A 17,390-nucleotide genomic window follows, 5' to 3' on the forward strand; every position below is an offset into this window, starting at 1 on the left:
ATAGAAACACTGATAGATCAAGATGTGTTTAATGAATTGCAACTTCTTTATTCTGTGTAATGAAGTTTCAACTTTTCAAATATATAATGTGTGAACACAGGACAGTAATCCAAGAGGTCATTAACTTGTACGTATCAATGACGATTTTTTTAATACATTTCCATGTTAGTACTGTTTGAACTATTTAAACTAAAATAAAGCGTAGAGATTGACTAATTTTATTAACAGCCAACATTTGATGAATGGATATAGTTACTTCAAGCCAAAACCTTGAGACAACAGAAAATTATACACGGATTTAGGACTGTTTTCCTTTGCTATCTCCATTGCATTCAATCCATGATTATTTTGTGCGGTAATATCTACTATCCTATTTTCAAGGATATGTTTAACAAGATCAACATGTTCTCCCCTAACAGCCAAATGAAGGATATTGTTGCCATCATCATCTACAAGAAGCATATCGGCTCCCTGCTTCATAAGTAGCTCAAACGTTCCTCTGTTTCCACGTACTGCTGCGATCAGGACTGGTGTCCTGTTCAAATGTCCTCTAGCGTTGATGTTTACAATGTTATTGGACAGGAGGTACTTCACAATGTCCACGGCGCCTTCACAGGCCAAATGGAGGATGGAGTTGCCCTCGGCATCTACTAGCGTCAGATCAGCACTGTTCTTCACAAGTATATCAAACACTTTCTTGTTACCACAACGTGCTGCAGTCATTACTGGTGTCCTGCCTCTCGTAGATTTTCTATTGATGTTCTGCTCAACGCTCTTCTGTGTCAAGACATGATTCACTAAATCCACTTGTCCACTCACACTGAGCTTATGTAGAATGTTCTCACCGCTATCATCCACTACTGACAGATCAGCTCCTTTACTCTCCAGCAGTTCAGTTATATCTCGGTATCCGTGCTCTGCCGCCAATAACACTGGTGTCATACCTTCATATTCTCTGTCATTGATGTTCACAGCATTCTCTGTGAGGATATGTTTCACTAGTTCGCTATGCCCCTCTTCACAGGCCATATGTAGTATGTTCTGTTTATCATCATTCACTAATGACAGATTGGCTCCTTTCCTCACAAGTAAGTCAAATATTTCTACCAGTCCCTCCTCTGCTGCTAACATAACTGCTGTCATCCCCTCGATGTTCCTACTTTCGATCTCTACAAAATCATTTGAGAGGACATATTTCACTGTATCCATATGTTTGCCCTCTACAGCAGCACAGAGAATATTTTTCTTCTCACTATTGACAAATGTCAGATCAGCTCCTTCACTTACAAGCAATTTCAGCACTTCTGCATGGCGCGCATATGCTGCTTCCATTGCTGGGGACGATCCATCATCTGATCGACTGTTGATTTTCACGATATTCTGGGCAAGGACATACTTAACTAGATCCATATTCCCTCCCTGACAGGCCATGTGAAGAATATTGTATCTGTTGTCATCCTCCTGTGTCAAATCAGCTCCATTTTGCAGAAGTAAGTCGAACATATCCTTTCGTCCCTCAGAGGCTGCTAACATTACGGGTGTCAATCCTTCAAAACCAATGTCGTTGACATCCATACTGTAGTTCGTGAGAATGGATTTAATTATTTCCATATTTCCTCCTTTACACGCACGATGAAGGATGCTGTTCTGGTTTCTGTCCCTGATTAACAAATCAGCATTTCCCCCTCTGCAAGCACGTTAAATACGTCTTTATGACCCTTATATGCAGCCACCATCACTGGCGTGAACATGTGTTCCCTCTTAGGTTAATATCAACACTACTCTGTTTGAGCATATAAGTTACTATTTCCACATTTCCTCCCTCACAAGCTGCGTGAAGAATACTGTCACCTTCTTTGTCCACCAGAGACAGATCAGCTCCTTCTTTGACTATCAAGTCGAATACATCTTTATGTCCTTTGATGGCTGCTTTCATTGCTGGCGTCCAGTCATTTTCTCCCAAGCTGTTGATGTTCACAGTGTTCTGTGTAAGAATGTGTTTCACGATATCCAAGTTTCCTCCTTCACAGGCCAAATGTAGAATCGTATTGTGAAGAAAATCCACGTGGGACAGATCAGCACCTTTCCTCACAAGTAGGTCAAACACATGCTTATGTCCTTTGAGTGCTGCTTTCATTGCTGGCGTCCTGTCTTGCCCTCCAAGACTGTTGATGTCCACAGTGTCCTGCACAAGGACAGTCTCTATTATATCCAGGTTTCCTCCCTCACAGGCAAGATGTAGAACCGTATTGCTCTCAGCATCGACAACAGACAGATCAGCACCTTTTCTTACAAGGAAGCCGAACATATCAATGTGTGCTTTCTCTGCTGCAATCATCACCGGCGTCTTTCTTTGTGGACCTCGGACGTTGATTTCCGCACGACCATCAAATAAGATGCATTTGACTCGGTTTATGTTGCCATCGACACAGGCATGAACAAGTTTGGTGTTTAAATGGATTTGGTATCGTTGGTTGGTAATCTTTCCTGTAGGAAATATATAAATGCGTTAAGTCATTCTGAGATTAACTGAAAATACCACACGCTTAGATTTTTGTTTAAGGAACTCAATATGTCGAGCCAAACCTGCCAATGATCAACAAATGACATATTTTTGTCCTAGTCTCAAAGAGGACATTCTGGAATACACACAAACATTAAATTTATATGACAGTCTTAGTTTTAACTTTACATTGATTCATGTCTGGTTTTGACAATAAACATGCGGTATGTTAGCATTTACAAGTACAATTCAGTTATAATGGCAGTTACAATACTTTCATTGCTAATGCCTTACGCACACACCATAAAAGCATGAGGGAAATATGCCACTTGTCCTTTATTGTCATTTATTAATCAATAGAAATTTTAGAACTTTTTAACCAACGCATTCATAAATATAAAGAGTAGGCAAATGTTCTCATTAGTAAATTGGTATTATTGTTCCTGTATTGTCTACTATCGGATGATTTTCAGCCTCTGTTGTAGAAAATTATGCTTACATCAAGAAAGCAAACAATAAAGTGATTTAGGGCGTTGGGAAATATATTATGTGCGCCAAATGATATAAAGAGTTCCTCCTCATTAGCATATTTATCTCATTGGTAACATATTTCATACTATGGAAATAAATTTCTTCACCGTTTTGATAAGGTGGATGGATAGTCGACGGGATTTGCGATGACTTATCCTCTTCGCATGTCATTTCACCCAGTCCTGAAGCGAAACACATGATTGTTTAGCATACACTCCAATACTTACACAAAAGTTAGAATTTAAAGTCACATCGGCAGTATTTCAGCCATATCGTGACTAAGTAATTTGTAAATTTTAAAGGGGCGGTGGGGTAGCCTAATGGTTAAAGCGTTGGCTCGTCACGCCGAAGACCCAGGTTCGAATCCCCACATGGGTACAATGTGTGAAGCCCATTTCTGGTGTCCCCGCCGTGATGTTGCTGGAATATTGCTAAAAGCGGCGTAAAACCAAACTCAGTCAGTCAGTCATTCAGTCAGTAAATTTTAAATGAATAAAAAACAAACTTATATCATATACTTACCTGCCTGCAAAGGGCAGTAAAACAACTAGATTATCACAAGAATAAATTTAAGACTAGTTTTTAAATCTAAAAGATTTAAACTATAAATGACAATACAATATAAAACAGGCTATAGATTGCCAATACACTAAAGAAACAAAGACAGTAATTTAGGCATAAAGCAAAACCACCAGGTCAGATCTTCCTGATGGTATTTCCGCTCTCACTAAATCAGACTAGAACTTGCCAGTCAGATAGGAAATGAACGAGTTAAGTACCTCTGCATTTAATGAACCAAACATGTATACAGTTGTTTCTCCCTTCAGTTGTGTACCCGTGACGATCTGGTTTAGAACTGATCTTCAGCAGCCCATGCTTGTCGTGAGAGACGACTAGCGGGATCGGTGGTCAGGCTCGCTGACTTGGTTGACACGTCATCGTATCCCAATAGCGTAGATTGATGCTCATGATGTTGATCACTGGATTGTCTGGTTCAGACTCGTTTATTTACCAACCGCCGTCATATAGCTGAAATATTGCTGAGTGCGGCATTTAACAACAACCAAACCCTTCAATTGTGATGTGCTGAAACTACAGTCAAATCCCGATGAGTCGAATCTCTGGGGACCAAGTAATAAATTCGACTTATCGATGTATTCGAGACATAGGTATGTCTATGAGGGTAGAAAAAAAGATGATCCAGTCCTAATTCCTCCGCCTAAGCATGTGTTTATCTAATGATTTCCCTATCACTAATAGGGGCACCTTATCAGTTCCAGTCTGATTAGCACAGACAGTTATTTCAGTAAAATCACTAATCTGCCTTTTGAACTCACCCGTCAATGGCGGAAAGGTGTGAGCCGCGCTTGTTTGTTAATTGGATCAGTTTGCTACACCAATCAACTTCTCATTGACTGACTTCGGCTTATGTATACAATATTGCTGTTGTTTGAATCTCATGGGACCAAATTTTCTTCTTGAGTCATCGTGTGTATTTATGAGACGAATTCGTGTAACCGGTATTCAAATGATGACAACTATAACAGGGAATGGTCGGGACCGACAGGTACTTCGAGTTATGCATAATATTCGAGACACCGGCATTCGACTCATCGGGATTTGACTGTATATAACTAGTACCTGATCACAGATTCAAAACTATGTGAAGAGCATTGAAGATATTGAACAAAAAAACGAATGACAATATTGAACAAAGGCAAGCTTAGAGTAGAACTAGTATTACAGAATTAAGTTTAAAGTGCTGACTCTGACATTCCGTGCTATCCACCTCCGTACATTTCTGAACTCATCCAAGAATATAAACCTGAGAGAACTCTACGTTCCTGTAACCAGTGTCTCTTGAAGCTTCCGTCAGCTCGTACATCACTTGGCGAGAGAAGTTTCGAAATCTCAGCCCCCCCAGTTATGGAACTCCCTCCCACTTGAAATAAGAAGTGCCCTTGAGTTTGAATCATTCAAATCACTACTGAAAACACATTTGTTTAAAGTCTGCTACTGTTAGACTGTGTATTCCTAGGACAGTTCATTGCTCACAAGCGCTTTTGAGCAGTTGATTATAGTGGAAACAAGCGTTATACAAGTGTATATTTATTAAGTGTATATTTATTACATACGTTCTTGGAGGATAGTAATTCATTAATTACCTTTGACACATACATCTCTTCCAGAACGGGTTTCCAGGCATCTCCTATGTTGACATGTCTCAGATGAACAGGGGCCAGCTTGAATCTGAAGACAAACGTAATAGAGGGCATAATAGACGTTGTGATACTGACTTCCTTTCTTTGGCACGACAGAACATCAAAGCCACTTACACTTGTGTTTGGCTTTGGTATGAAAGTTATATGTCCACATTCTTCTCTATGGTCCAGTTTCAGCTTCAGGACATGACACATGAGGCTGACCACATCATATCCGATGCTCCAACAGTAGCCTCTGGCTGCACATTTGAGACTGCACATTTTCAAACCAACCATTGTAAAGGTTTCTTCCCTGTAAACGTCTATGACGACGTTTTTTATGTTGCAATATTTCCCCAGTGCTATAGTATTCACCGAGGACAGCAGAATGCACACTCGCACCAAGAACATGATCCCTGTGCTATAATGTATAGTTCATCAATTACACTTGATCATGAAAGCATCAATGCAGACCAATACTTCATACTGGAATGGCTGACGTTTTAAACCGATGTTTTATAAAACTAATCATGTTCATGCAAATGTTTAATCAGTCCACGTGTGCATTTATTATAAAATTTAAATGAACTTTTATCTTCCAACTAATAATGATCTCGAAATATATTTTCTACTTATCGGCTGATGTGTTTATGATATATTTATGTGTGAATTTTCTTCAACTCAAATATTGCCATGGACAATGGGTCTTTCTGCCAATGATCACCATCTCTTTTATGACATCTTTTAAGTGCTTCTCTTTTTGTTGTATGTATGTGAGCGAGCAAGTGAGTATTGTTGGTTTAAGAGAATATATTATCCCATCTCGTAATTTACAAAGAAAATATGGGAACTTAATGCACAACAAGTGATCTAAAAGCAAAAGTAACAGGCTTTATAATTATTTTTGTGCACTTCCGAATGGATTGTCATAAGACACAGGTCAGTTGATAGAGTGAAAGTGTGTGTACAGAGAGCAGGATGGTTGAGAGTGCACATGGAATGAGAGTGAATTAGTGGAGTATGGGAATGTAATGAGCGTCAGATAGTGTGAGATTGAGTAAGAGCCAAACTTCGCGATGCTATAAGGATAATTCGGGTAGACGAGTGGTTGAAGCGTTCGCTTGTCAAGCTGAAGGCCCGGGTTTCCCATATAGATACAACGTGTGAGGCCCATTTGTGGAGTCCCCCGCTGGAATAGTGCTAAAAGGGATGTAAACCCAGACTTACTCAGTCAACCTCGTTCATGTTATTCTTGGTTCATATTCCACCTCGTATTACATCATGGTCAGCTTGTACTGTAAACGTCCTCTCCTGAGATCTGGTTGGCCAAGGAAACTGACATATTGCCTGCCTAATTTCACAACTATGACTCCTAAATTTGTTCAAGAGGTTCAATTCTGATTGTCAACATCGAAGTCACGACAGCATCATTGAAAACCAATCGTATTGCTCTTATGCAGGCTTTTCTTAAAAAACTAACAGTCCTTCTATTCCAGCTATGGGTATAACTAGCAACATAGTGATGAACAGTCAGAAGGCTGACAGGTTGGTAGAACAGTTTTATAATGGAAGCAGTTCTGAAAATTCTCTTCAAGGATTCAAAACGTCAAAGAACCCTATGAATATTTAAGTAGCTATGGATGATCTTACTTCAGGTTCATTTACTTATGATGTGCTTAAGCTGGTAACTTTCAAAGCTCACAACACTGAGCGGATAATTTATGTTATGTGCATATCCTGATTCTTCTTTTGCGAGTGTTTTAAACTGTGTCTGAATGTGTACCAGTGGCTCGGATACATTCTGTAGATTTATCCCTGTACCAAAGCCAGGAAACACCTTTGTTATCTTAAACATGCCTGGATTAGCAATCCCTGGCTTCCACTTGTCCATCTACCAATTAACTACTGGTTTCCCTTGTTATCTCATAACTGTTGTTGTTTTAACATGTACATATATTGCTGTTTGTTCCTAATTGTTTCATTCACCTGATGAAGGAGTAAGAATATACTTCGATACAGTTTACCATGGGTGCAACCGTTTTAGAGATACAATTAACAGGATCAGTCCAGGAACAATCATGCTGTAAATAGAACCGACAAAACCCTTTCCACATTTATAAGAAATATCTGCCTAAAGCAGAGTCTACTGTATAATTGTGACTATATCATGAGCAGATATTTCTTTCAGCAGTATTACAGCTGTATGATGTTGTTTGTAAACAAATCGGGTCTGAACCAGACAATTCAGTGATTGTCACCATGCGATACGATGGCAGAGCATTTGTTTTTGAATCACTATGAAATAGCGATGATACCAGGTGTTCGCGAAAAGGTGAGCGTATCCTGCCCCACCGGTGGCACTCGTCATAAACATATGCTAAGGATAGTCATTTGTTCACCTGAAACAATTTTGAACGTATGGTTTTAAGTCAAAATATGAAATTCAATCGGTAAAGTAAGTCCCAAATGTGTATGACCATTCACATTCCCTAATACTACTACCCTTCATTATTATTATTACTTGATGATTAAATTAGATTAATAAGTCCCAAGCGCTAGGCAGATATGTTCCCTGGTCACGGTTGATTGCTGGTTGGCTTCTTCTGATGTCTATGGCCTCTTGCAAGTTTCTTTGCCGCCAATTGTTGTTGTTGACAGATAGGACTTTGGTGGCGTGGTCCTGGTTCTTGTTGATGTGTTCAGAAACAGCAAATTTGAGGTCGAGTTTGTTGACAGATGCTTGATGTTCTTTGAGTCTGGTGTTGAGGGGCCTGAGGGTTTCGCGGATGTATGTGTCACCACAATTGCAGAACATTTGATTTACACATCCTCTGGGGTTGGGTGGTGAGCTGCTGGTGCCTCTGCTCCCTTAGGCAAAGATGGCTAATCCTACATCAGTGACTCGTCAACATTTGTCAATCTATTAAAGGAGTCCAACCACACAGGCACCATGGTCAGCTATGACGTCATCGATCTCTTCACTAACATCCCTCTACAAGAAGCCCTAGGCATCCTCCGATAGAAGCTCCAACCCAGAATTGACGACCTAGACACCACACTCACAATAGACAGCATCATCAGCCTCACCTCCAGCTGCTTTGACACCTCTTACTTCACCTTCACCGACAAGATCTACAAGAAAATACATGGACTGCCCATGGGATCCCCACTGTCGCCACTCATCACCGAAATATTTATGACATCCTTCGAAGAATCAGCCCTCTCCACTGCACCATTCAACCCCCCACTGTTGGTATCGGAAAGTGGATTACACATTCACCATCATAGCCCCCCAGAACTACTTGATCACACACAGATAGACAATTTGATATGTTTAAAATTTCCCAAAGCTACATTTAGTTTAATTAATTATTTCATGTTGTTCTGTATATATGTTCCGCTCTACATTTTACAACAGAAATAAAAATTCAGGTTGCCTTATTGATTGACTTGAGGCTTTTATAGTGGATCATTGGACTGATTTCACGTCATCACATGTATTACTTTGTGGGGATTTAAATGCTCGCACAGCTAATGAAAATAATCCAATCTTTGAGCAAAGTGTAGACGTGGTAATGATGATGTCGAGCAGCGGGCATCACATGACTCTACTATTAATAGTTTTGGACGCATTTTTTTTATTTGTGTTATGTTTGTCGTCTGTATATATTGAATGGGAGAGTTGAAGGTGATAAAGGCGGCGAGTTTACTTATGTATGAGAAAGGGGTTTTAGTGTTGTTGATTACTTTCTTGCATCTGTTAGTTTTTTTGAGTTTGTAGAAATGCTAAATGTTGGTGATCGGTTAGACTCTGACCATTTCCCCCTTGAGTTATCTTGCAGGTTTCCTTTAAGCAGTCATGCTAAGCGTACTGTAGATTGTGATGACCATGACGCTTACTTTAGATTTGTCTGGGATGCATCGAAGGTAGACTTTTTTACTGCATCATTGAGACAGATGCTGCATATCAATGATAATTCTTCGCAATATATCGCAAACGGAATGGTTATGTCATTTTAAGGATCTCTTTTCCAAGGAAGTTATTGCTTACGATGTTGACAATTGGTTATCAGATTGTGACAACGATGTGCTAAGTGAAGAGTTTAATGATGTTGATAGGCTTGTGCTGGAATCACCTATAACGGAATATGATATACTGGATGCTGTGTCTCGTCTTAAAGTTGGTAAATCTGCTGGAGTTGATGGTGTTATTTCAGAAATTCTGAAATACTCATTACCTGACAGTATGCCCTTCCTGGTTAAAATGTTCAATCGAGTATTTGATGCAGGTCGTTTTCATTCCGTCTGGGCGCAATCTATTATTATCCCGTTATATAAAAACGTAAATGCACAAAATCCTGACAACTATAGGGTATTTCGCTGACTAGTATTCTAGGTAAAACTTTTACATCTATTATCAACAGTAGGTTAACACAATGGTCGAATATGAGAGATTTAATACCGGAATCTCAAGCAGAATTTAGAAAGGACTACTCAACATTTGATCATATATTTACCTTGTGTGCTATTATTGAGAGATATTTATCCTTTAGCAAGCGAAAGTTGTATGTAGCTTTTGTAGATTTCAAAAAGGCGTTTGATTCTGTAGATAGAGGTAGAATGTGGAAATGATTAAGAAATATAGGTTTGAGAGGTAAAATGTATGGTATCATAAGATCGATGTATTCCAATGTAAAGTCATGTGTCCGCTGTGGCTATGGTGTAAGTGACTTTTTCGATTGACCTGTCGGTCTGTGTCAAGGATGTATTTTAAGTCCTTTTCTTGTCTGCTTTTTCATTATATTTAGATATTATGACTGACTGACTGACTGAGTTTGGTTTTACGCCGCTTTTAGCAATATTCCAGCAACATTACGGCGGGGGACACCAGAAATGGGCTTCACACATTGTACCCATGTGGGGATTCGAACCCGGGTCTTCGGCGTAGATATTATGAAGTCTGGTAAACATGGCATCCAACTTTCTCCCGATGTAATCGAACTTTTTTATTATTTGCTGTTGATGTCATTCTTATGTCCAGCTTTGTAATTGGTCTTCAAAATCAAATACATATACTCTCAGCGTATACAGATAAATGGCAGTTGAGTGTGAATCTAGATAAAACAAACATTGTTATATTCCGTAGAGGTGGTCCTTTGTCGGCTAGAGAGAAATGGGTTTTTAAAATAAACGTATGAATGTTGTGAATGATTATAAATACCTTGGCATATTGTTTACCCATACGCTGAATCTCAATAAGTCCGTACTTGACTTGGCGAGGAGAGCAAATAAAGCTCTTTTACAACTTCATTCTGTTGTTCATATGCTCGGTCTTATTCCACCGACTATTTACTTCAAATTATTTGACTCTCAGATACAACCGATTTTACTGTATGGATCTGAAATATGGGGTTTTAAAGAGTATTATGCCAAAGAAAATATTCATTTGCTTGCCTGTAAAAAGTTTCTAAATGTTGGTTTGTCAACATCAAATGCTATGGTTTATGGTCAATGTGGGAGGTTCCCATTGTACATATCATCTTATTGTCGTCGTTTAAAATATTGGTGTAAAATAATTAATATGCCTGAACATCGTTTACCTAAAAAAGCTTTCAATATGCTTTTACATCTTGATTATCTTGGAAAGAATTACTGGACATCTCATATTCGCACCTTGCTATTTAGATATGGATTTGGTTGTAATTGGTTATCACAGACAGTTGGCAATGCAAATATGTTTATTGGACAGTTTCGTATGCGGGCTATTGACATGTTTAAGCAGGAATGGCATTCAACTATTAATTGAGCCAGAGTGTTATCTTGCTCACCTTCAATAAGAAATATTCGCAATGCTTTTATACGTTTTAGATTAGGCCTTAATGATTTATTAATTAACCGTCGAAGATATGTTTCTATGGAAAAAACAAAGATTATGTCCATTCTGTTACATTATTGAAGACGAATTCCATTTTATGTTTATTTGTCCTGTATATGAAAATCTAATAAATAAGTATCTACCGCAACTGTCTTTATCTCAAATCAACGTTAATATATTGTCTTCCTTACTTTCCTGCAAAGAACCTCTAAAACAACACAAAGTTGCCCTATTTATCTACAAAGCATTTTTGTTAAGAAAAGAATTGATTAGTTAGAAAGTTGATAATATATGCCATTATCAAGATGTATCTCTTTTGTATATGGGCCTATGGCATTTCATACAATAAAGAATTGAATTGAAAAAAACTCAATTCCCAACACCAACGAATCCAGTTTACCATGGAAACGGAAGCAAACCAACACCTTCCCTTCCTAGATGTGCCCCTCCCAACTACCGAAAATAGACTTAGAACCTCTGTTTACTGAAAGCCCACGCACACAGACCAGTACATCCATTACAACTTCTGCCACCATCTCAAGATAAAACAAGCCATCATTGCCACGCTCACCCGACGTGCTAAAGCCATCTGTCACCCTGATGCTCTCAGCAACGAACTGGACCATCTCAAGGACACCTTCGTCTCACTCAATGGTTACCCTGCATATCTAGTCTCTAAAACCATCAACAAGACCCTCAAAACCTCCAAGCCTAAACCCAAAGCAGCCCCATCACCCATCAGGATCACCATTCCTTACCTAAGCCCTGTCAGCCATCAGATCACCATTCCCTACCTAGGCCCTGTCAGCCATCAGATCACCATTCCCTACCTAGGCCCTGTCAGCCGTCAGATCACCATTCCCTACCTAGGCCCTGTCAGCCATCAGATCACCATTCCCTACCTAGGCCCTGTCAGCCATCAGATCACCATTCCCTACCTAGGCCCTGTCAGCCGTCAGATCACCATTCCCTACCTAGGCCCTGTCAGCCATCAGATCACCATTCCCTACCTAGGCCCTGTCAGCCATCAGATCACCATTCCCTACCTAGGCCCTGTCAGCCATTAGATCACCATTCCCTACCTAGGCCCTGTCAGCCATCAGATCTCCCGACGAGTAAAGAACAACACACATCCATAAAATTCTTGCCTTTAACATCAGTCGTGTTGGAAGATCTATAAATTGTCATTACTTGACCAGTTTTGTCAGCGTAGTTCAGTTTACTGAGTGGGTCAAACTATACCCAGGAGCAGAAAAAACGTCAGTACGAATTCAAAATTAGATAGGCACTGTAATCAAATCATTACAGAAATGGACATAATAAGCGGATCAAAAACATTTTTTTGTGTTCAATATCTTGACACTTCAATGAATAACTCAGCACAATTCCAAGACATTACGTGAACGTTTGCAGTCCATTCAAACTCTTGGCTTCAGTGTCTAGTGTGACCACCACGAGCGGCAATAACTGCAGCACAGTTGGAAAATGTTGTTCCGGTGACGTGCGAAATGTGGTTTGACGTGGGGTCTGAGAACTTAGTCGATGTAGCGCACCGCTGTGATGCCGCCTCCTCTCCCTGGACCAAGGTTCTGGAACACCACAGGACCAAATCTCTGGTTCAGGCATATTCCACCCCATACCATGATGCTTGCACCTCCCCATGAGTCTCTTTCCATAACACATTGGTCTGAGTAACGCTGGCCACGTCGTCGCCATATTCTTGTTCTGCCATTTGCAGTTGATACGCAGTACCGACTCTCATCTGTGAACAGAACAGTTCTCCATTGCCTGTATCGCCAAGTTTTGGTGTTGTAGGGCAAACTGTAGACGTTCACACCGATGACGAGGGGTGAAGATAGGTCCACGGTAAGGTCTACGGCAATGGAGGTTCCCGCTGTTAAGCCGTCGGCGTACTGTATCAGTACTGATTGGTCTTCGGTGTGTTCCCACTGCCTGGCGTGCTGTTTCGGAAGCCTGCATGAAGTCTGTACATGCTGTCGCACAACCTGGCGGTCTTGTCGTCTTGTGGTCACCCTTGGTCTGCCAGGAATCAGGTGGTCAGGCTCGCTAACTTGGTTGACATCATACTCCAATTGCGTAGTTCGATGCTCATGGATTGTCTGGTTCAGACTGGATTATTTACAGACATGGGCTCTTTTGGTACGTACATCTGTCTACAACACCGCTTACAAGCGAGTAACATTTCAATGTACCCCGCTGTCAATGGCAACTCATATGGTACTTCGTGGTAGTAATTCTTTATCTCGAATAACATTGAATCACGTAGGATGTACGGAAATTACCGCTGTTTTGCGAATGCAAATCGATGGAAGGGAGATCTGTTTTTCTTGGCAGGAAAATCTAGCGATGGATACAAAAAGATTTGTACCCGTGCTTCAAACAATTCAAAATTAACATTAAGGTGTTCGGTAAGATAAATACGTTGTTCACTGGTCCCTCGGGGCCCATGGGTTGATGTACCCTTCGTGAACAGTGAACAACTTATAATGTAGCCATTACCTCAAGATGCAGGTAACCAATCGGGCAATATCTTACACCAGTTTCAACTCTTTACAGGAAAGCCTGATGAACAACGATACCGAATCCATCTAAACACCAAGCTTGTTGGTGCCTGTATTGATGGAGACATAAACCGAGTGGAATGCATCTTATCTGATGGTCGCTCGAAAATCAATGTCAGAGGTCTACAGAGAAAGACACCGGCAGTAGAGAAAGCACACATTGATATGTTCGACTTCCTTGTAAGAAAAGGTGCTGATCTGTCACTTGTCGATGCTGAGAGCAATACGGTTCTACATTTGGCCTGTGACGGAGGAAACTTATGATAAATTATGTCCTTACCCAGAACGCCGTCGATATCAACAGCCGTGGAACGGCCAACTGGACGCCAGCAATGAAAGCAGCCCTTCGGGGACATAAGGATGTATTCGACCTACATGTGAGGAAAGAAGCTGATCTATCCCTCGTGGATGGTGATAGAGATACCACACTTCATATGGCCTGTGAAGGAGGAAACGTGGATATCGTGAAATATATTCTTACGCAGAATACTGTGAACATCAACAGCTTGGGAGAAAACGGCTAGACGCCAGCAATGAAAGCAGCCCTCAAAGGACACAACGATGTATTTAACTTGATAGTGAAAGAAGGAGCTGATCTGTCTCTGGTGGACGAAGAAGGTGACAGTATTCTTCACGCAGCTAGTGATGGAGAAAATGTTGAAATAGTAAAATATATCCTCAAACTGATTAGTATTGATATCAACCTAAGAGGAGAAGACATGTTCACACCAAAAATGAAACATACAACTTTATGGATGACAACTTAGAGCGACGTTTCGATGTAGATTCTTACATCGTTATCAAGCTAAAAGTGAATACAACCAGATGTTGAGGGGTATATATACACAGTATGTTTTGATAACAGCAGATAAACGTTAACAACAACATGTAATTAAATAACAACTGGTGCATAATTATGAGAGGCCCATGGGAGACTAAGAACAACAAATGAGACTGGGACCGAAGCCAATAAACAAGGGGGATTAAGTTGTTATAACAAGCTGATTGGATGCTTATAGAGTCTATACTTTGATTAGTTGTTCTTCATAGGCCGATGGTATGTAGTATGCTTGTTCTCTGTTGATCAAAGGTTTGTGGCGGCGGATTTCCATGGTTTCCAGGAGTTTTCTTTTTGTGAAGTCCTGATTCTTGGTTGATAGGATTTCAAATTTGTCCATCTTGATTTGAGGGGTAGGGAATTTCTGTTGGTGATCGATGGCAACTCCATCCTCCATTTGGCCTGTGAAGGCACCGTGGATATAGTGAAGTACCTCCTGTCCAATAACACTGTAGACATCAACGCTAAGGGACATTTGAATAGGACACCAGTTCTGATAGCAGCAGCACGTGGAAATAGAGGAACGTTTGAGCTACTTATGAAGCAGGGAGCCGATATGCTTCTTGTTGATGATGGTAACAATATCCTTCATTTATCCGTTACAGGAGAACATGTTGATCTTGTTAAACATATCCTTGTAAATAGGATTGTAGATATTACCGCAAAAAGTAAGTATGGATTAAATGCAATTGAGACAGCAAAAGCAAACAACTGTAAGTCCGTGTATAAATTTCTGTTGTCTCGCGTAAAGTTACTGTATTCCTACATTACTCTAAATAAAATGACCCGTGAAGGTCCGGCTTGAAATTGGTCTTGAGTAACCCATGCTTGTAAGAGGCGACTAATGGGATCGGGTGGTCAGGTTCGCTGACTTGGTTGACATATGTCATCGTATCATTTTGAATACCAACTGGATTGGCAGGTACAGACTCGATTATTAACAGACTGCCGCCATTTAGATGGAATATTGCTGAGTGCGGTGTTAAACAACAAACAAGCAAACTTAAGAAAATCAGTCAAAAGTCTTTTGAGTAATATATTTAATGGTTTCGACAGAGTGAGTGAGTGAGTTAAGATTTAAAGTCACATTGGCAATATTTCAGCCATATTGTGACTAAAACTAGTTCTAAATTCATAATAAATTCATATAATATATAAAACCCTGTCAACGAAGCACAGTAAAATTACTAGATTATCACAAAAATGGGTTAAAACTAGCTAGCATATATCTTTAAAAGTAGAAAACTCTTTTGGGACAATGTAAAAATGGGCTATTGATCGCCAACAACTGAAGGTAGATCACCATACTAGGGACCATGGGGTTTCGACAGAACTGATATGGACATGTATCAAAAATCGTCATGGATACGTACAACTTAATGACATCTTGGATTGCTGTTATGTGTTCACACATTATAAACTGAAAACGTTGAAACTTCATTCCACAGGATAATAAAGTCTTTAGTCATTAAACATATCTTGATCTCTGTTTCTATAAGTGAACAACCCGCTTGCCTTTGCATGTGTTTGGGGAAGGACACACCCGTCTTTTCGAGTTCCTGGTATCATCACTATTTGATAGTTATTCATAAACACGAGCTCACGATATGGTCGGAATCGTACAAGACACTTCGCTTAATCCCAAATGCAAACGTGTCATGGCACAAAACATTCGATGAAATTTCATATTTTTTCACTTTTATTCCCAAACAGATACAATTTAGTCGAAAGAATATTGCCTACAACCTCGGAGATCTCAGGACATGATACGAGAACTATGATGAACGAGAAAACACTAAAAACGTAATGGATTTTAAAAGTTCAATCATAAATACAATATTATAACTGATAGAATTGGTATTGATTGTTAAGTATTTCACATGATAATCTCAATGATAAACTGTTATCTTAAAACATTAAATTTAAAGAAAAACGACAGGCAGATTTACGTAGCCATTGTTCACGCCTGCTGAAAAGGTTTCAAAACGCGGTCCAATTTAAACAGTTATTTACACCCCTGTATTGGACTGGGATCATCTACTTGGTATGTCTGTGTGTAATTGTACAACCAATCTCTTGTTTCAAAGCACACTCACAATCCATAATTCAAAGAAGGGCTCAAAAGTTCAAACGAATTCGATTGAATTTTCGTATTCTAGAAAAGAACAAAATAATGACTAATTATTGTGATTTTCTACTTTGTGCACCATCATCCGGCTCAAGAAGTCTTATATTGGTGACGTTCCTAATTTACTATCACTATGCACTTCCACTTCACTTGTTTTAGATGTATATATGTATCCATACAAAACACTCAACATCCTTTTATGACTAGAGAAATCAATTTCTTGGTTTTAACAGTCATAGAGGACATACATATAAGGCAAATGCTTCTGTTGGTAGCGTTACAATATTTTACAAACCTAGGTATTCTGATACAATCGTCAAAGTAGAAACCGAAAAGCATAAAAATAACCAATCCATGCAAACCTGCACAAATATATAAAATATAATGTATTCGCCTACACCTTGTCGCCCAAAAGAAAACTGTACTAACACACACGATGTCGATGTCGTATTGGCCATGTTTATGTGACATGTTTTAATGGCCTGCAGGCAAAATAGAGAATATGAAAATGTCAAGTATTGTTTATATTTAGACTGTTTATTGATATTGTAATTAGCAAATAGAATGGCGTTTGCTTCGGCTGTAAAGACGGAGCTGTTGTTTTGGCAATCTGGAAGAAACTGCTGATTTGGATCCAATGAGAGTGGCACAAGCAACTATGCCACTATCCATGGATCCGTCTGTGAAGAGAGATGTATAAGTATCATAAATGTTTCTTAATCCATTATAGGT

General features: G+C 39.7%; 2 protein-coding genes across 2 annotated transcripts; both read right to left on the bottom strand.

The window, feature by feature from the left end:
* Positions 1-252: 252 nt before the first annotated feature.
* Positions 253-1,533, bottom strand: LOC124280807 (putative ankyrin repeat protein RF_0381). Its single transcript, XM_046716788.1, has one exon. It carries the CDS (start codon positions 1,531-1,533, stop codon positions 253-255), a length of 1,281 nt encoding a protein of 426 aa, XP_046572744.1.
* A 202-nt stretch (positions 1,534-1,735) lies between these two features.
* Positions 1,736-5,532, bottom strand: LOC124280808 (putative ankyrin repeat protein RF_0381). Its single transcript, XM_046716789.1, has 3 exons — positions 5,200-5,532; positions 3,557-3,560; positions 1,736-2,487 (listed from the first exon to the last, which is right to left on the bottom strand). Exons 1-3 carry the CDS (start codon positions 5,530-5,532, stop codon positions 1,736-1,738), a joined length of 1,089 nt encoding a protein of 362 aa, XP_046572745.1.
* Between the last annotated feature and the right edge of the window lie 11,858 nt (positions 5,533-17,390).

This window comes from Haliotis rubra, unplaced genomic scaffold (genome assembly GCF_003918875.1).
Source record: "Haliotis rubra isolate DU_JTF1 unplaced genomic scaffold, ASM391887v1 Scf274, whole genome shotgun sequence".
NCBI lineage: Eukaryota > Metazoa > Mollusca > Gastropoda > Lepetellida > Haliotidae > Haliotis > Haliotis rubra.